This window comes from Conger conger, chromosome 3 (assembly GCF_963514075.1).
Source record: "Conger conger chromosome 3, fConCon1.1, whole genome shotgun sequence".
Lineage (NCBI taxonomy): Eukaryota > Metazoa > Chordata > Actinopteri > Anguilliformes > Congridae > Conger > Conger conger.
Genome location: NC_083762.1, coordinates 20538349 through 20553457, shown reverse-complemented (window position 1 = coordinate 20553457; position 15109 = coordinate 20538349). Strand labels below are relative to the sequence as shown.

Below are 15109 nucleotides of genomic sequence, written 5' to 3'. Positions count from 1 at the left end.
TTGGGTGCAATACATCACAGTGAAATAAATGGCCTGCCAAATTAAAGAATGAAATCTCAGGCACATAGTATTTTGTATTTATTATTATATATCTTCATAAAGGATTTCATTACAGAGTTATAGTTAAGTAGAGAGTGTGCACTTGTGACAAAATTTAGAAGTAATGGGGTCAGATAAACTTGTTTTCCTCCCTGCAACTAATTCCTTGCAGGATTCACAGAAGACATCCTATTTATTCAAATATTATTATATTGTTACGACTGACTCGTTCAAGTCGTGAGCAGGAAAATGAGACACGCGACAACAGGCTTACGAGATAACAATTTCTTTATTTTAAAGTAAATTATTATGGGGTGTGAAAGATTAGTATGACTGTAGTGTTGCATGTAGTAGGAGTAGCAATGTTGTGGGTGCAAAAACTATAACAAAAAACCGTCTGTCCAACGACAGGTATTCGACATGCTATTCTGCCCCACCTTTGTACTCAACATAGTTTGTCCAGCTCAAGCTATGTTTGGATACAGCAGGTAGATGGTATTTCAAACCGGTTATAGCTGGATTTTATATCAGGACTAAGTCACTAGCCCCGTTTACATAGAGCATTTTATTCCATGTTTAATCGGATTAAACCTTAAATCTTTGGACAAACCGTTTAACAGGATAATATGAAAATTTAAAAAATTACAATAGGCCTATATGCCATAAAACAGGGTAAGTGCTTGGCATGTAAACACACCTTTATCGGATTGTGTTCAGCGTGCGTGTAAACAATTCATTTGGAATCTTAAACACAAATTATTCGGAATGTAGAAGTATTCTCAACACGGCAACTATATATTGCCAATGAGCACTAAGGACAGTGTGGGCACAGAGAAAGAGACTCCTGTATGAGGCTATTTATTGTTGGGTATGCAACAGACATTTCAACATCATTCAATCTTGGCTATCATTCTGCATGGCTATCAAAAAGTGCTCTATATTCAACAGCCAAATATGAGTATACTTTCCATAGACAAAGACACAGAGCAGAGGTGTTAACCCTGATGGTTTGGCCAAATTCACACAGAAATATTTATTTCTATAATACCTGGCCACCTAATGACTCCTGATATTTGATTCCTACCTATTCCTACTTACTTCAGCAGATTATCATTGCAAAAGATAATTCTGTTCTCATATATAAAAGAAATACATTTGTACACTAAATGCTTTAAAAAAGTAGTCTCTTCTGATTCTGTATTAACAGGAACAATTCATTCATTCATTCATTCATTATCCTAACCCGCTTATCCTGAACAGGGTCGCAGGGGGGCTGAAGCCTATCCCAGCATACATTGGACGAAAGGCAGGAATACCCCCTGGACAGGTCGTCAGTTAATCGCAGGGCACACACACCATTCACTCACACACTACGGGCCTACAGGCAATTTAGACTCTCCAATTAGCCTAACTTGCATGTCTTTGGACTGTGGGAGGAAACCAGAGTACCCGGAGGGAACCCACGCAAACACGGGGAGAACATGCAAACTCCGCACAGAGAGGCCCCGACAGGAACACTTACAACTGAAATTTATTTCTGAAATTGTGAAAATGTATTTGGTCAAGCAGAAATGTATTTCAACATTTGGGCGAATATATCCGCTCTGTTAGCCACAACCCGAGCAAGAGTTTCCCCAGTGGTGGACAGGGGGGAAACGCCACTGTAATTTCCACAGTCTGCCTAGTGTCTTCCTCCCATCCCTTTTCCCATGTTTTGAGGAGCAGGACATGGATGTGGCTAAGGAGATCTGGCCCACCTTCCTTCAGGGCATCTGCTGGGTTGCCATCAGGTCCAGCCTTGTTGTTCGTCATCTTCCTTATGACATCCTGCAACTCTCTCAGGCTGGGTGGTGCTCCCATGTTCTCACTTACGGGTTGTTGAGGGAGTTGGTCAAGGGAGTTTTTGAGGCAGGCTATGTTTAGACCACCTTATCTAGCCCCTTTCCCGACTGGAGTGAGCAGAGTGGTTCCTATATAGGGCTGCTCAGTCGTGGGTGCAGCTGCCGAAAAGTTCTTTCTGCCTCAGTCCAAGAGCTTAATGACTGAGTCAAACACCCACTGTCTGTGTGTCAGGTTGTGGCAAGGAGCTGCCGGACTTCTCTTGCCCTCGTCATCACTTCCTGATCACCCCAGGACTTTGATCCGTGATGTTGAACGGTCTGGTTTCCTTTCAGGAGGACGCCTGCGCATGACATCTATTGATGCACCTGCAACCCCCTTGAACCTGAAGGTGGTCTTGAGCGCCGTTACAGAGCTACATGTTCTGTCGGTGCACCCAGCATGTCAAGTTTCTGCAATTAGCGCCAAAGTGATTGTAAAAAAACTGTAACATCCAACGATAATGAAGTAAAATTGGTTCATGTTCCAAAGTAATTAGTGTCAAAATATTTATTTATATATTCATGTTCTCCTGGAATGTTGTTACAGTAAACCATTTCCTTAAAACTATGCATTAGGAGTAATGCTTTTTTACTTATCCTTTTGAGAGAGACAGTCTTTTTTGTGTCTACAGTTTTGAAAACTTCAAGGTTCTGAAATGAACGGCTATGTGATTGTAAAAAAAACAGTAACATAGGACTGCAGCTAAAGTATCAAAAGGCACTTTATTCTTTCCTTTACTCAATACAAAAATATAATTTTGAAAATAGTTTTCAAACATAAAATGTGACGTGCCATTTCTTTTACTATTGAAAAATAAGAAAACTGTCATCACCTCATAATCATTCACTGACTTTAATGTATCAGAGTGTTCACTTCAGTGTCACTGTGTGCAGATGGAGTACAAGGTGACTGTGGCAGTTGGAACGTCTATGTATTCAGGAACCAGAAACTCTGTGTATGTGACCCTGGCGGGCGAAAATGGGGAGAGTGAGAAGACTGTGTTGGACAATTTTGGACTGGATCTCTCTAAAGGGGCTGTATGTATATATACTGTCTGTGTGTCTCAGTAATCTTTTATGTTTTGGCTATTTATTATTATGATTAGAATGTTTTTCTTTTCACTCCCAGAAAGATGAGTACATTGTGTGCAGTGCTGCCTCCCTTGGCCAGTTGCTTCTAGTAAGGCTAGAAAAGCAAAACTACTGGGTGGAGGACAACTTCTTCTGCCGCTATGTAACTGTGAAGCCTCCAGGTGGCAGCAGCGCACTGACCTTCCCTTGTTACCGCTGGCTTATTGGAGACATGATCATCGAGCTGCGAGAGGGCACAGGTCAGAATGAGGACACGTCAAATGAGCAGGAAACTTGGGGAAAAGGTCACTGGAAAATATGGCTCAAAGATCAGGATGCTGAGACTAAGAGACTACTCAGCAAAATAGGACATAGGTGCAGCTATCAATTTGCTTTTTTCATATCTGCCACTTATATCCATATCTTCCATATCTTCCCCTTGGAATTGTATTTACTGCTTTTGTGTAATGTACTGATTGTTTTTGGAAAGTTACTCTAGGTTTGAACGCTCATCCCAATGCAGCTGCTAAATCATCTCAATGACTGTTTGCTGGTTGAAATTTATTATCATATTTTCCAAATTATGTCTTTCTGTCTCTGCAGCAAAGAAGCTCAGTGATGATTCCTTACCACTGTTATTGGCACACCGAGAGACTGAGCTCCAAGAAAGACAGAAAATATACCGGTCAGTGAGCCTCATTAATTGCTGTTTGGAGTTAAATGTTACATACAGGAGCTGTGGATGTTTTTTTGTACTGTAGGCCCTGTGCATTTCCATGCCATTGAGATGCCATTGACACTGCATATAAGGGAGCTATTCAATGGTGCATGAAGCCAATTCATGGAGGCTACCATGTTTGACTATAGGGCTTTATTTGGCACCAGAGCATGTACACTGGGTACCTAAATATGAAGGACAGATGGTGCAGTGGGTACAGTAGGTAGCACTGCCGCCTCACAGCAAGGAGGTCCTGGGTTTGAGTCCCGGTCGACCGGGGCCTCTCTGTGTGGACTTTGCATGTTCTCCACATGTTTGCGTGGGTTTCCTCCGGGTACTCCTCCCACAGTCCAAAGACATGCAGGTTAGGCTGATTGGAGAGTCTAAATTCACCATAGGTATGAGTGTGTGAGTGAATGGTGTGTGTGCCCTGCGATAGACTGGCGACCTGTCCAGGGTGTATTCCTGCCTTTCACCCAATGTATGCTGGGATAGGCTCCAGCCCCCCTGCGACCCTGTTCAGGATAAGCGGGTTAGGATAATGAATGAATTAACATATTTTCTTTTGTCCCACTCATAAAATCATGGAAATTGCTCCTTTGAGAGTCATTAGTTCAGTGTGAATACTGTCCAAAATAGTATAATTTCACCAGGACACATTTATAGTTTTGAATGGACTTGCTTTTTGGCACCTGAAGCTAGTAATCACTGGAGATCACAAGCTTCAGGGGGAATGTATATTGTGTGCCTTTTATTTCTCTGAGTACACTTTTCACCTGTAATTATTATCCCTGCAGGTGGAAGCAATTTGCCCTGGATATGCCCAGATGTCTTGATGTTGAATCAGAGAAAGAGCTGCCACAGGATGTGCGTTTTGACAATGAGAAAAGAAGTGACTATCAAGCTGCACTGTATTATGCGTGAGTTATTTCTGTGCTCTTGAATCACTGCAAAACAGGGCTGTAAGATATAAATTTTTCTATGGCGAGATACACTCAGTGAATACTTTATTAGGTATTTATTAGACTTATTATTTAGACTTCTGTTGTTGTAGCTTATCCACCAACAAGACCCCTCCGTTCTGCCACTTCGTGCCGTCTGGCACCTCCTCCACAATCACTGTGATTAGCCTAAAGACCGTAATGGCACTTATGTATAGATATCGGTACTTGTATAGGTATTGTTGTTTTTATTGGCTGTTGTTGTATTCTAGCTGCCAACTGTGGTATGCTAGATTGAAAGTTGATTGTACTCTTCAAGGGTTCTGAATTTCTGTATGTTCTGTACACTAGGAATCGGAACTGTACTGTCCTCTCAGGTCCACTTTTGCACTTGTTCTTGTGTTTGATTTGCACTTTGTTGTACGTCGCTCTGGATAAGAGCGTCTGCTAAATGCCACGTAATGTAATGTAAAGGTTTGACACGTTGTTTGTTCAGAGATGCTTTTCTGCATACCACTGTTGTAATGTGTGGTTATTTGCGTTACTGTCACCTTTCTGTCAAATTTGACTAGTCTTGCCCTTCTCCTCTGACCTCTTTCATTAACAATGCATTTTTGCCCACAGAACTTCTGCTTACTGGATATTTTTTTGTTTTTCACACAATTCTCTGCAAACTCAAGATCTCAAAATCCCTGGAGATCAGCAATTTCGACCATGTTTGGCACCAAAAATCATGGTCAAAGTCATTTAGATCACATTTCTTCCCTATTCTGACATTTGGTCTGAAAAACAGCTGAATCTCTTGACCATGTCTGCATGCTTTATGCATTTAGTTGCTGCCACATGATTGGCTGATTAAATATTTGTATTAACAAGCTGGTGTACTGGTCTACCTAGTAAAGTGGTCAATGCATGTTCTACATCCACATGCTCAACTGTTCACGGAGACAAAGATTTGACTGAGAGATTAAATGCTGATCACTGCCTTTATTAATCTGATTTGTATAGGACACGGCACTACTGTAGAGTATTTCAGTAACTGGGAGAGGGTATGGAGTAACAAACATACAGTGCCTTCCAGAAGTATGGCTATAGTAGAGTGTTGAATTACTCTATCACATTTTTATTTTGTTAAAATCCCCCTACCCCGCGCATCTTCCAAAATGTAACACATTATTTCACTCAAATTTTCTCATGAAATTAATCATTTCTTTATTAACAAATCATCATGCTTTTCCTTTGTCCTTTTCCCTCCCAGGTTGGGTGAGCTGGCTCTAAAGAAACTTGCCATAAAATTTGGAGAGTCTTGGAATGATCTTGATGACTTCAAGCGCACCTATTGGAAAATTAGAAGTCCCATTTCTGGTAAATTGATGATATATATATTTTGGATCCAAGGTGATTACCACCACCAGTATAATGAATCAAAAAGAATATCAGTGTTTTTATTTCAAAGTTACAGTTATACAAATGAACATAATAATGAAGGCAATACTTGTAATTATGTGTTAATACTTATGTTAAAAGGGCAAATGGATGTATCCATACATTTCAGTATACATTTCTGTTTCAAAATTAAAAGTTGTCAGCTGCTGAATCAGGCTGCCAGTCTCGATACCATACCAGTGATCCAGTCTTGCAGTCAATACCACCTCATCTGAGTCTGAGATAGAGTAAGACCTAGACCAGGGCCTGTTCCACAAAACAGGATACTTAGTTAGATAGATATTCCTGAGAATGTCAAGAACGAAAGTCTTTAAAACAAGTATTTTCCACAACCAAGAAAGAAATAGCCTGGATATTATAAATGTTGCTATACCAATAAATAAAATAGCATACATGTATTATCAGAATGTACAATATAGGCTAGGCTGCAGTGTTTTAAGGAGAATACTGATTTTCTTTATATTCCTTGATATTCTATAACACTTTAACCGTCAAAACTCATGGTTGTATCTGTACAATCTATTTTACGATGCCTTTGCTTTAGCAACAAGCGTGGGGGACCTCACCTCTGCATTTGGGTGAGTGTGTTTTTTTCAGGAGCTTTTCAGGAAACTTTTTTTTTTTGTATAAAATATATGCTATTTTATAGACCCATGATGTCTACCTAGGCATAGCTTAGGTCTGTCCAGTGTTGTGACTGTGGCTCCATTGTGTATTCTAAGCTACCATCTCTGAACACACAATGCAGCATAACTTTTTACATTTTACATTTTTGTCATTTGGCAGACGCTTTTAATCCAAAGCGACTTACAAGTGCATAGGTTCTTCCACAAGTCAAAGCATCACATCCATAACTAGGATAGAAGTGGATAGAAGTAAAAAAAAATGTCTATATATAGAGAAGGGTCGATTCACTTGATGACGCTTTGCTTGTTTACACCGTTATGGGACGCACCTCAAGTCATTCAGTCCCTGTTAACATAAGTATTTTATGTTATATGTATAATGTGTCACATTTTCTCTCTCTCTGTCTCTCTCACTCTCTCTCACTCTCTCTCTCTCTCTCAGAGTATGCAATGAACCATTGGACAGAGGACTGGTTCTTTTGCTACCAGTTCCTGAATGGTCCAAACCCACGCTCAATCAAACGCTGCAGTGTGCTGCCAGAAAACTTTCCGGTCACAGCCGACATGGTGCAGAGTGCTCTGGGGGAACACACCTCCCTGGACCAAGAGATAAAGGTTGCCTTTCGCTGACTTGAGTGGTCATGTCATTCATTCATATAACCTATTTAGAGTCTCTAGTTCCACACAGTGACCACTCTTTATGTGAAAAATCCCTCTCACTGGTCAAATCATCTTGTTAATTTCAAAAACATTGTTCAAAAACAATCTGTTGTTGTTTACAGTTTACAATGCTAGCATCCATAGGGATTTCTGCAGATTGGGTGCCTCAATCTCATTATTTTGTTATCTCGGGGGTTAAAAGGAGCAGTATTTGCGTGACAAGGGTTCAGAAAATTTTCAACCAGGCAAGGGATGAATGCTCTTTCTCTGTTATTGATCAGCTGCAAATGAGAAACAAAGGGTTGTGATTTAACCCTCCATATTCCCATCTGTACTGAAGGCAGGAAATGTGTACCTAGTGGATCACGCCATTTTGGATGGTATACCTCCCAATGTGATAGAAGGCAAGGCACAACATGTGACTGCTCCCCTCTGTCTGCTATATGACCATCCTGAGCGCGGACTCATTCCACTGGCGATACAGGTACGAAAAAAGATCCAGTACATCTACTTGTCCCATATGTCCCAGCAAACCCTGTGCACTCACTTGCAAGTCTACACTGCATGCTCAAACTTGCATGTCCAAGTTCACACTGCACACACCAACTTGCATGTTATATTTTTATAACACGCAAGTTGGTGTGTGCATATAACATGCTCTCCCCAGCTATATCTAGACAATAACCTATTATATGCCTGACTGGGAAGGTGCACTTGTATGTTTGACTTAAGTATTGAGACTGCGACTGATGGGTTGGTAGGTCTTTCAGTGGCACTCAATGGAAATCACTTTGAAATTCTTCCACTAGATAACCTGCACTTTGAGAGCAAAGTCATCTTGTAGGTTTGCAAATACACCAGTGGTAGTCCATGTAGTTTTGAATGTCAGTAAAATAACTGTGAAAGCAGTCCAAAACTTCGTAGCTAGTGACTTAATTACCACTGGTGTAATATGCTGAAAGCTACTATGATACACCTGAATGTCACGGAGTACACTGTAGACATCAGACTCTTATCCCAATGTAAAAAGCACACTACCAACACATAATTCATATAGACCTATACAATCATGTTAATACCAATTACCTTGAAGATATTCCCTCTTTCCCCACCATCTCCAAGTTGGGACAGACTCCAGGTGTGGACAAACCCATATTCCTTCCCAGCGACCCGCCTTTGGCCTGGTTGCTTGCCAAAATTGGGGTTCGTCATGCTGAGTTCCAGGTGTTCCAGGTGCTGTCTCACCTGCTGCGCACCCACCTGTTGATAGAAGTTTTCTGTGTGGCTACACTCCGCCAGCTACCTGCTGTGCACCCGGTCTATAAGGTGAGACTGTGGAAGGGTGGGAATGAATACAAAATGTATCCACAGACCAATTCCCATTTATTTTCACACTGGTGTGAAGACCCTAAGTGAAAGATGGTCTTATTGCGAAACAAAGAATTATTCTTATTTGTGCAATTGTAATTTTGGTGAACATACTGTTGGTTTGCACATCTACCTTGCAACCTACACTGGCTGTTTTTTATAGTATGCTGTATACTCAGCTTTGAAATGTCTTCATACAAGTTATGAAATTGAATATACATTTAACGTAGTATGTGCTTGCAAATGCACATATTGCAAATATTGTAATATATATTTTTCTCTATCAATGCATCACAGTACACCTCTCTTTCCCTATCCCTGCCTGCAACTTAAGCTACTGACACCTCACCTGCACTACACCCTGGAAATAAACACTCGAGGACGGGCTCAGCTCATCTCTTCCGATGGAGTCTTCCAAAAGGTATGTTCTTCCCTCCGTTTCTGTTGCATTTCTTTGGGTTTGGTTTGTTTCATTTACAGAAAAAATATAATTATCTACATTTTATGCTGTAGTTCTTTACTGGGTGGTTGGTACACTATATGGCCAAAAGTATGTGGACACCTGACCATCACACCTATATGAGCTTGTTGGACATCCCATTCCAAAACCATGGGCATTAATATGAAGTTGGCCATCCCAAAGGTGTTCAATGGGGTTGAGGTGGTTATCCCTCCATTATCCCTCCTCCACCAAACTGTACAGTGGGCACTATGCATTCGGGTAGGTAGTGTTCTCCTGGCATCTGCCTAACCAAGATTTGCCCATCCTACTGCCAGATAGTGAAGCATGATTCATCACTCCGGAGAACACGTTTCCACTGCTCCAGTCCAGTGGCGGCATGTTTTACATCACTCCAGCCGACACTTGGCATTGCACGTGGTAATGTGAGGCTTGCGTGCATGTGGTCTCCTTATCACAAATTATAGGAAAAGACTCATGGCTGTCATACTTTGTAAGTATTAAACCAGGGGTGCCAATAATTGGGGGAATACAGTTGAGGAAATACATTTAGCACAGTGGATAGCACCTGGAGTCCTGGGTTTGAATCCCGGCCTGGGCCTTTCTGTGAGGAGTTAGCATTTTCTCTCCGTGTCTGTGTGGGTGTCCTCTGGCTACTCCAGTTTCCTCCCACAGTCAAAACACATGTAAGTCAGATTCTCTGCGAACGGCCCTTCGGATTTCCTGAGCAAGCTTTCCACACTCCCCAGTTCCCTTTGTTTGCCCAAACAAAGTCTGGGTGAGAATGGGCCACCAAGATACCCCCAAATAAGCTTTTCCAAAATCTAATGATTGTAATGAAATACTTTATCCTACTGTGAGGATTCCAAGGTGTGGGCCATCTCTATTCCAAATGTTTTTATGTAGGCATGATGTATTATTATGTAGCCATACATTTCCATATCATAAACTCCCTCATACCATCCATCATCTTAACCCGCTTATCCTGAACAGGGTCACAGGGGGGCTGGAGCCTATCCCAGCATACATTGGGCAAAAGGCAGGAATACACCCTGGACAGGTTGCCAGTCCATCGCAGGGCACACACACCATTCACTCACACACTCATACCAACGGGCAATTTAGACTCTCCAATCAGCCTAACCTGCATGTCTTTGGACTGTGGAAGGAAACCGGAGTACCCATGCGAACACGTGGAGAACATGCAAACTCCACACAGATAGGCCCTGGCCAACCGGGATTCGAACCCACAACCTCCTTGCTGTGAGGCAGCAGTGCTACCATCCGTGGATATTATTCATAGTCCTCTATCTCATCATTCCAAGTCATTTGCAAGCACCTGCTACATAAAATGTTGTCAATCCATATTGTACAGGTTGTTTCCCTCAGATCCAGAAGACCTACCGTGGTCCGGGATGCAGATCAGTTATTTTGTAAGTGTCCAGTGTTGTCCTGCCCACCTGTTCCTCCCAGGCTGGTAGGGGAAGGGGGCCACGAGATCCGCATCCGTGGCTTTAAAGTTGAGGTTCAGCTGAGGGTTCAAATTAGACTGCAGTGGTGTGTGGGCAATGGGATTTTAATACAACTCCAGATAAGGGAGAGGAGATGCAACTTGGTGTTGCTCAAAAGTCCACCTTACAGGGGTAATGAGTAGTCTTCCCCCTCTTCACTGTCTCATAGGCAGCATCCACAGGTGGTGAAGGACTTTTGATCCTGGCCCAGCGTGAGTATAAGTTTCTGACATACAGATCCCTCCAGCCAAACCTGGATTTCCATGACCGTGGGGTAACAAAGTTGAAAGGCTACTACTACATGGAGGACAGCTTGATGATGTGGGATGCCATCCACAGGTATATTGTCAACTGAGTGAGACTCCTAGCAGGATACTTACATACACAAGCACACTCTCATGCACACATACACACCCACACACGGTAAAAAGGTAAGGCGAAAGCCCCACCTAATCTCAAGACATGGGTCTGGTACCATTTTATTAAAAAGCAGTTACTCTGGGTGTATATATACTGTACATTAAGTGGTATTGACAGATTCCAAAAGGGCTCTGCATTAGCTGTAAATAAAGTGCACGTCACACAAATGTGTAAAAAGAATGGGATGTCGTTGAGGTGTCAGGGTTGTGGCAGTTGGCCGGTATGTTGAAGGTGGAAAAGGTACTGAGTTAGGTTATTAAAACACACAGAGCTGTCATCTCCTTTCCCTCCCTTGATGAATCCTTTCTTCTCTCAGTTTTGTCTCAGGAGTGGTGTCTCTGTATTATGCCAGTGACAATGAGGTGCTCCAAGACTCTGAACTTCAGGCCTGGATACGGGACATTACTCAGGAGGGATATGGGGATATCCCTCAATTTGGTCTGTCTCACATGATGCACTTTGTGATACTATTAAGAATTAGAAATGTACATGTGCCAGATGAGTCACTTCATTACTGTACTCTTTGTTGCAGGTCTACCAAGTGAGCTGACAAGCAAGGAGGAGCTGATCACCCTTTTAAGTGTGGTGATCTTCACTGCCTCTGTACAGCATGCTGCCACTAATAACGGACAGGTTTGTGCCCACACGGACACACACTGCCACTGATGACAACAGGTTCATGCCTACACTCACACACTGGCACTAATAATGGACAGTTTCATGACCATACTGTAGAAGGATGATATAATCATATCTCCTGCATAAATACCTCTACTACACATACACACATGGTGGGATAGCAGGAGTTGAGAGAAGTCGGCATCTACGGGAGAACATTGAGAGGGAGGATTGGGGAGTAGGATGGGCAGAGAGGGAAGGTTGTCTGGGGAGAGGGTTAACTGTTGTATTTGGGGACTCCATCTAGAAGGAATTGCAGACGCCAGCTACCTTCCTCTCAAAGAAAAAACAAAGTCATGTGGTGTCAGGGTTGAATGTGGTGGGGGAGGGCTGAGGAGTGAGGAGAACATGGAAAGTGCAGCAATGCGGCAGGCCAACCAAATGTGACAGGCCGTTCCAAACTGGCTGAACCGTCTCTCTCTGGTCTTAGTTTGACTGGTGTGCCTGGGTTCCCAACACCCCCTGCACTCTGCGCCAGCCTCCTCCCACTGACAAGAATGCAGTCACCATGGAGATGATCATGAACAGCCTCCCTGATGTCAGCCAAACCTGTATGGAGATGGCAATCACTTGGCATTTGGGCCGATCCCAGCCTGATGCGGTAAGCCAACAACCTGACACGACAGCACACTGAGCCTGCACATGATTGGTATATCTGACTGAAGAATCTACAGTATAGGATACACATTTTCCTGCATCCCAATCTGACTGAAAGAGACCTGGTTGTTGACATGGACAGATCAGCTTCTATACATTAAGTATAGTGGGCTGGGATGAATACATCAGTCTAATTCACACTTCAGTGTGGAACTGAATATCTGGTGTTGGGCTTGTGCACAGAGGCATTTCAACAGAAATTGATAATGGACCAGATAGTCCTTGGGCCAAACCCCAAAATTGGACGATTTGGTACCATCTGGGTGGGCAAATTCTAGATGTGATTTTTTTAGTCCTATACATCCCTAGATTATGTTTTGATATGATAGACCTTTTGGTTTGGCAGCTTATTAGTGGTTATCACCTCCTAAAGGTATGGACTGCTTTTGTTCAAAACCGGAGTTTTGCCAAAAAAAGTCCCCTGCCATATTTTGCTACCCTTCGCATGATTCGCTTGTAGGTCGGGCTGTGGGGGTGCTAGAGACATGAGCCTGTGGTTATTGTTATGTGCCTGAGTCTCCTGAACATGTAGAGATCAACCCTGAGTCGATCAGACCTTCCTAGGCCAAGCTTTTGGTCACTTTTCCGCACCTACCCCCTACCAGTGAATGCCTGCGGTTTTCCGGAGGTATTGTGCAGTAGGTGCGGGAAAGTTACCATAGCTCAGCGTAGGAAGCTCTGATCGACTTGGGGTTGGTCTCTACGTGTTCAGGAGACTCAGGCGCATAAAGAACATGTCTCTGTCAACCACAGCCCAACCACAGCCCGAGCTACGAGCAAATAACGCGAAGGGGAGCAAAATATAGCAGGGGACTTTTTTTGGCTCCACCAGAAAAGTTAAAAAGGGTAAAACATTTTACCTAATAGATATCACCATGAAACTTCCTCAGTTGGTTACTTACATAAAGACTATTATTTTTTGTATTAAAAGTTTTCTGAATTTTTATGTTTAAATATGCAAATGATGCATTATCTACTTAAAATATGTGTTAATTTGCATATCTTTCCAGAACATTGGATAAAGCCAGTAATTAATTACTATACATCCCTAGATTATCTTTTGATGTGATAGACCTTGTTGGTTTATCCACGGACCACAGATACATTTATTCAGCCCACAAGGCAGTGAATAATGATAAATGATAAATGATACAATGATAAATGGAAACATATATTGAGAAAGATTCCATCTATATTGTATTGAAAAAATGAATGATCAAGTGAACAACGATCAGTTGGTCTTTTGATGAGAGCAACAAATCAGCAATACAGTGGCACATGAATGTCAGGAACGTTCATCAACTATTTTGCCTCCACCTCAAAAAACAATTTTTAGACTTACTATTATTTTGATTTCTTTTTTGATGAAGAAGACAATAATTATCGACAATTTGACTAATTTCCAGATTTGCTAATTGAGTAAGATAATAAAGACATTGTTTTCTATACATTCTATACATGTCTGACTTGAAATGTGTGTTATTATAGCTATTTATATTGCTAAGTGTATCTTCAACTTTGGTGGATTTGTAATTGATACATCTCTACATCTATACAGTCACTTTGATATACAAAGCATTATAGTAATACAAGAAACCAGTCTTTAAAAAGTCTTTAAATCAGTCTAAATGTCACTCTCTCACTATGGAAGGCTAGTGCTTGTACTTGAGAGATATTTTCTGACTCACTCTTCCACTTTGTGTTCACTGTCTGTTTCAATGCATCTGCAAGATCCCCATTGGTCAGTACGTGGATGAGTACTTTACTGAACCTCGGGCAAAGGAGGTGATCAAAAGCTTCCAAGAGGAGCTACAGGACATCGAGAAGAAGATCATGAAGAAGAATGAAGGTCTGGAGTTGCAGTACCTCTACCTGTGTCCAAGCCGTGTAGAGAACAGCATTACCATTTAGGTTCTATAGTCAAATTGACCCAATTAGATAGTGATAGCTCAAGTATTACCTTGCTTATTTTCCTTTGTGTGTGCAGTATTTTAGACAATCAGGAGTGTAGTCCATAATACTTTCAGTAGGCTCCAGAATTATTGGCTCCCTTAATACAAATGCATATAAAAACAAGATGGATAATGATCTCTATTTTATGTTCCAACTTATGGGAAAACCATCAATACATTTACTCTCATGCTTTCAATGTTTTTGATTTAGTCATAGAATTTTTTCTGAGAAGTTATTGCCACCCCTAACAATTATTGTACATAAAATCAATAATTGTTAGGTGAAATTGGCAATACAATTTTACTTTATTGAGTCAATCTCATTCTTAAGGAACTATACAGTGTCATTCCATCACGTTCTGTTTCACTACTAGACTATACAAATTAAGATTGTTATTGGTTCAATAATTATTGGCTCCCTTGATAAATATGCACAAACAATGCTGTAACCTACAAAGAAATACAGCTTTATTTTCCAACATGTAAATTACTGTGCATGTGTAAATTGGTGCTATATTAATGATTAACTGGAATCAACCAAAAAAACATCCACAAAAAACAGGTTTCACAATTATTGGCACCCCTGGTTTAATACTTTGTGCAAACATCCCTGGAAAAGAGGACAGCCCTGAGTCTTTTTCTTATAATTTGGAATATGGTTAGAGAACACAATAGCTGGGAT

The 15109-nt window shown here is 41.6% G+C and overlaps 1 protein-coding gene across 1 annotated transcript; it reads left to right on the top strand.

Moving 5' to 3' along the window:
- Window positions 1–2151: 2151 nt before the first annotated feature.
- LOC133124791 (polyunsaturated fatty acid 5-lipoxygenase-like) lies at window positions 2152–14386 on the top strand. The gene is made up of 15 exons (XM_061236276.1): window positions 2152–2269; window positions 2814–2957; window positions 3049–3250; window positions 3594–3675; window positions 4506–4628; window positions 5908–6014; window positions 7164–7336; window positions 7722–7865; window positions 8504–8707; window positions 9084–9174; window positions 10894–11059; window positions 11457–11578; window positions 11673–11773; window positions 12249–12419; window positions 14207–14386. Exons 1-15 carry the CDS (start codon window positions 2228–2230, stop codon window positions 14384–14386), a joined length of 2052 nt encoding a protein of 683 aa, XP_061092260.1. The 5' UTR covers window positions 2152–2227.
- Window positions 14387–15109: the final 723 nt, after the last annotated feature.

What these genes read in the sequence shown, in the direction of transcription:
- LOC133124791 (XM_061236276.1), top strand. Translation starts at nt 2,228, where the DNA reads ATGACATCTATTGATGCACCTGCAACCCCCTTGAACCTGAAG. An exon ending in CGAGCTGCGAGAGGGCACAG is followed by an intron (nt 3,251 to 3,593) that starts GTCAGAATGAGG and finishes CTGTCTCTGCAG; the next exon opens with CAAAGAAGCTCAGTGATGAT. An exon ending in ATGTGGGATGCCATCCACAG is followed by an intron (nt 11,060 to 11,456) that starts GTATATTGTCAA and finishes TTCTTCTCTCAG; the next exon opens with TTTTGTCTCAGGAGTGGTGT.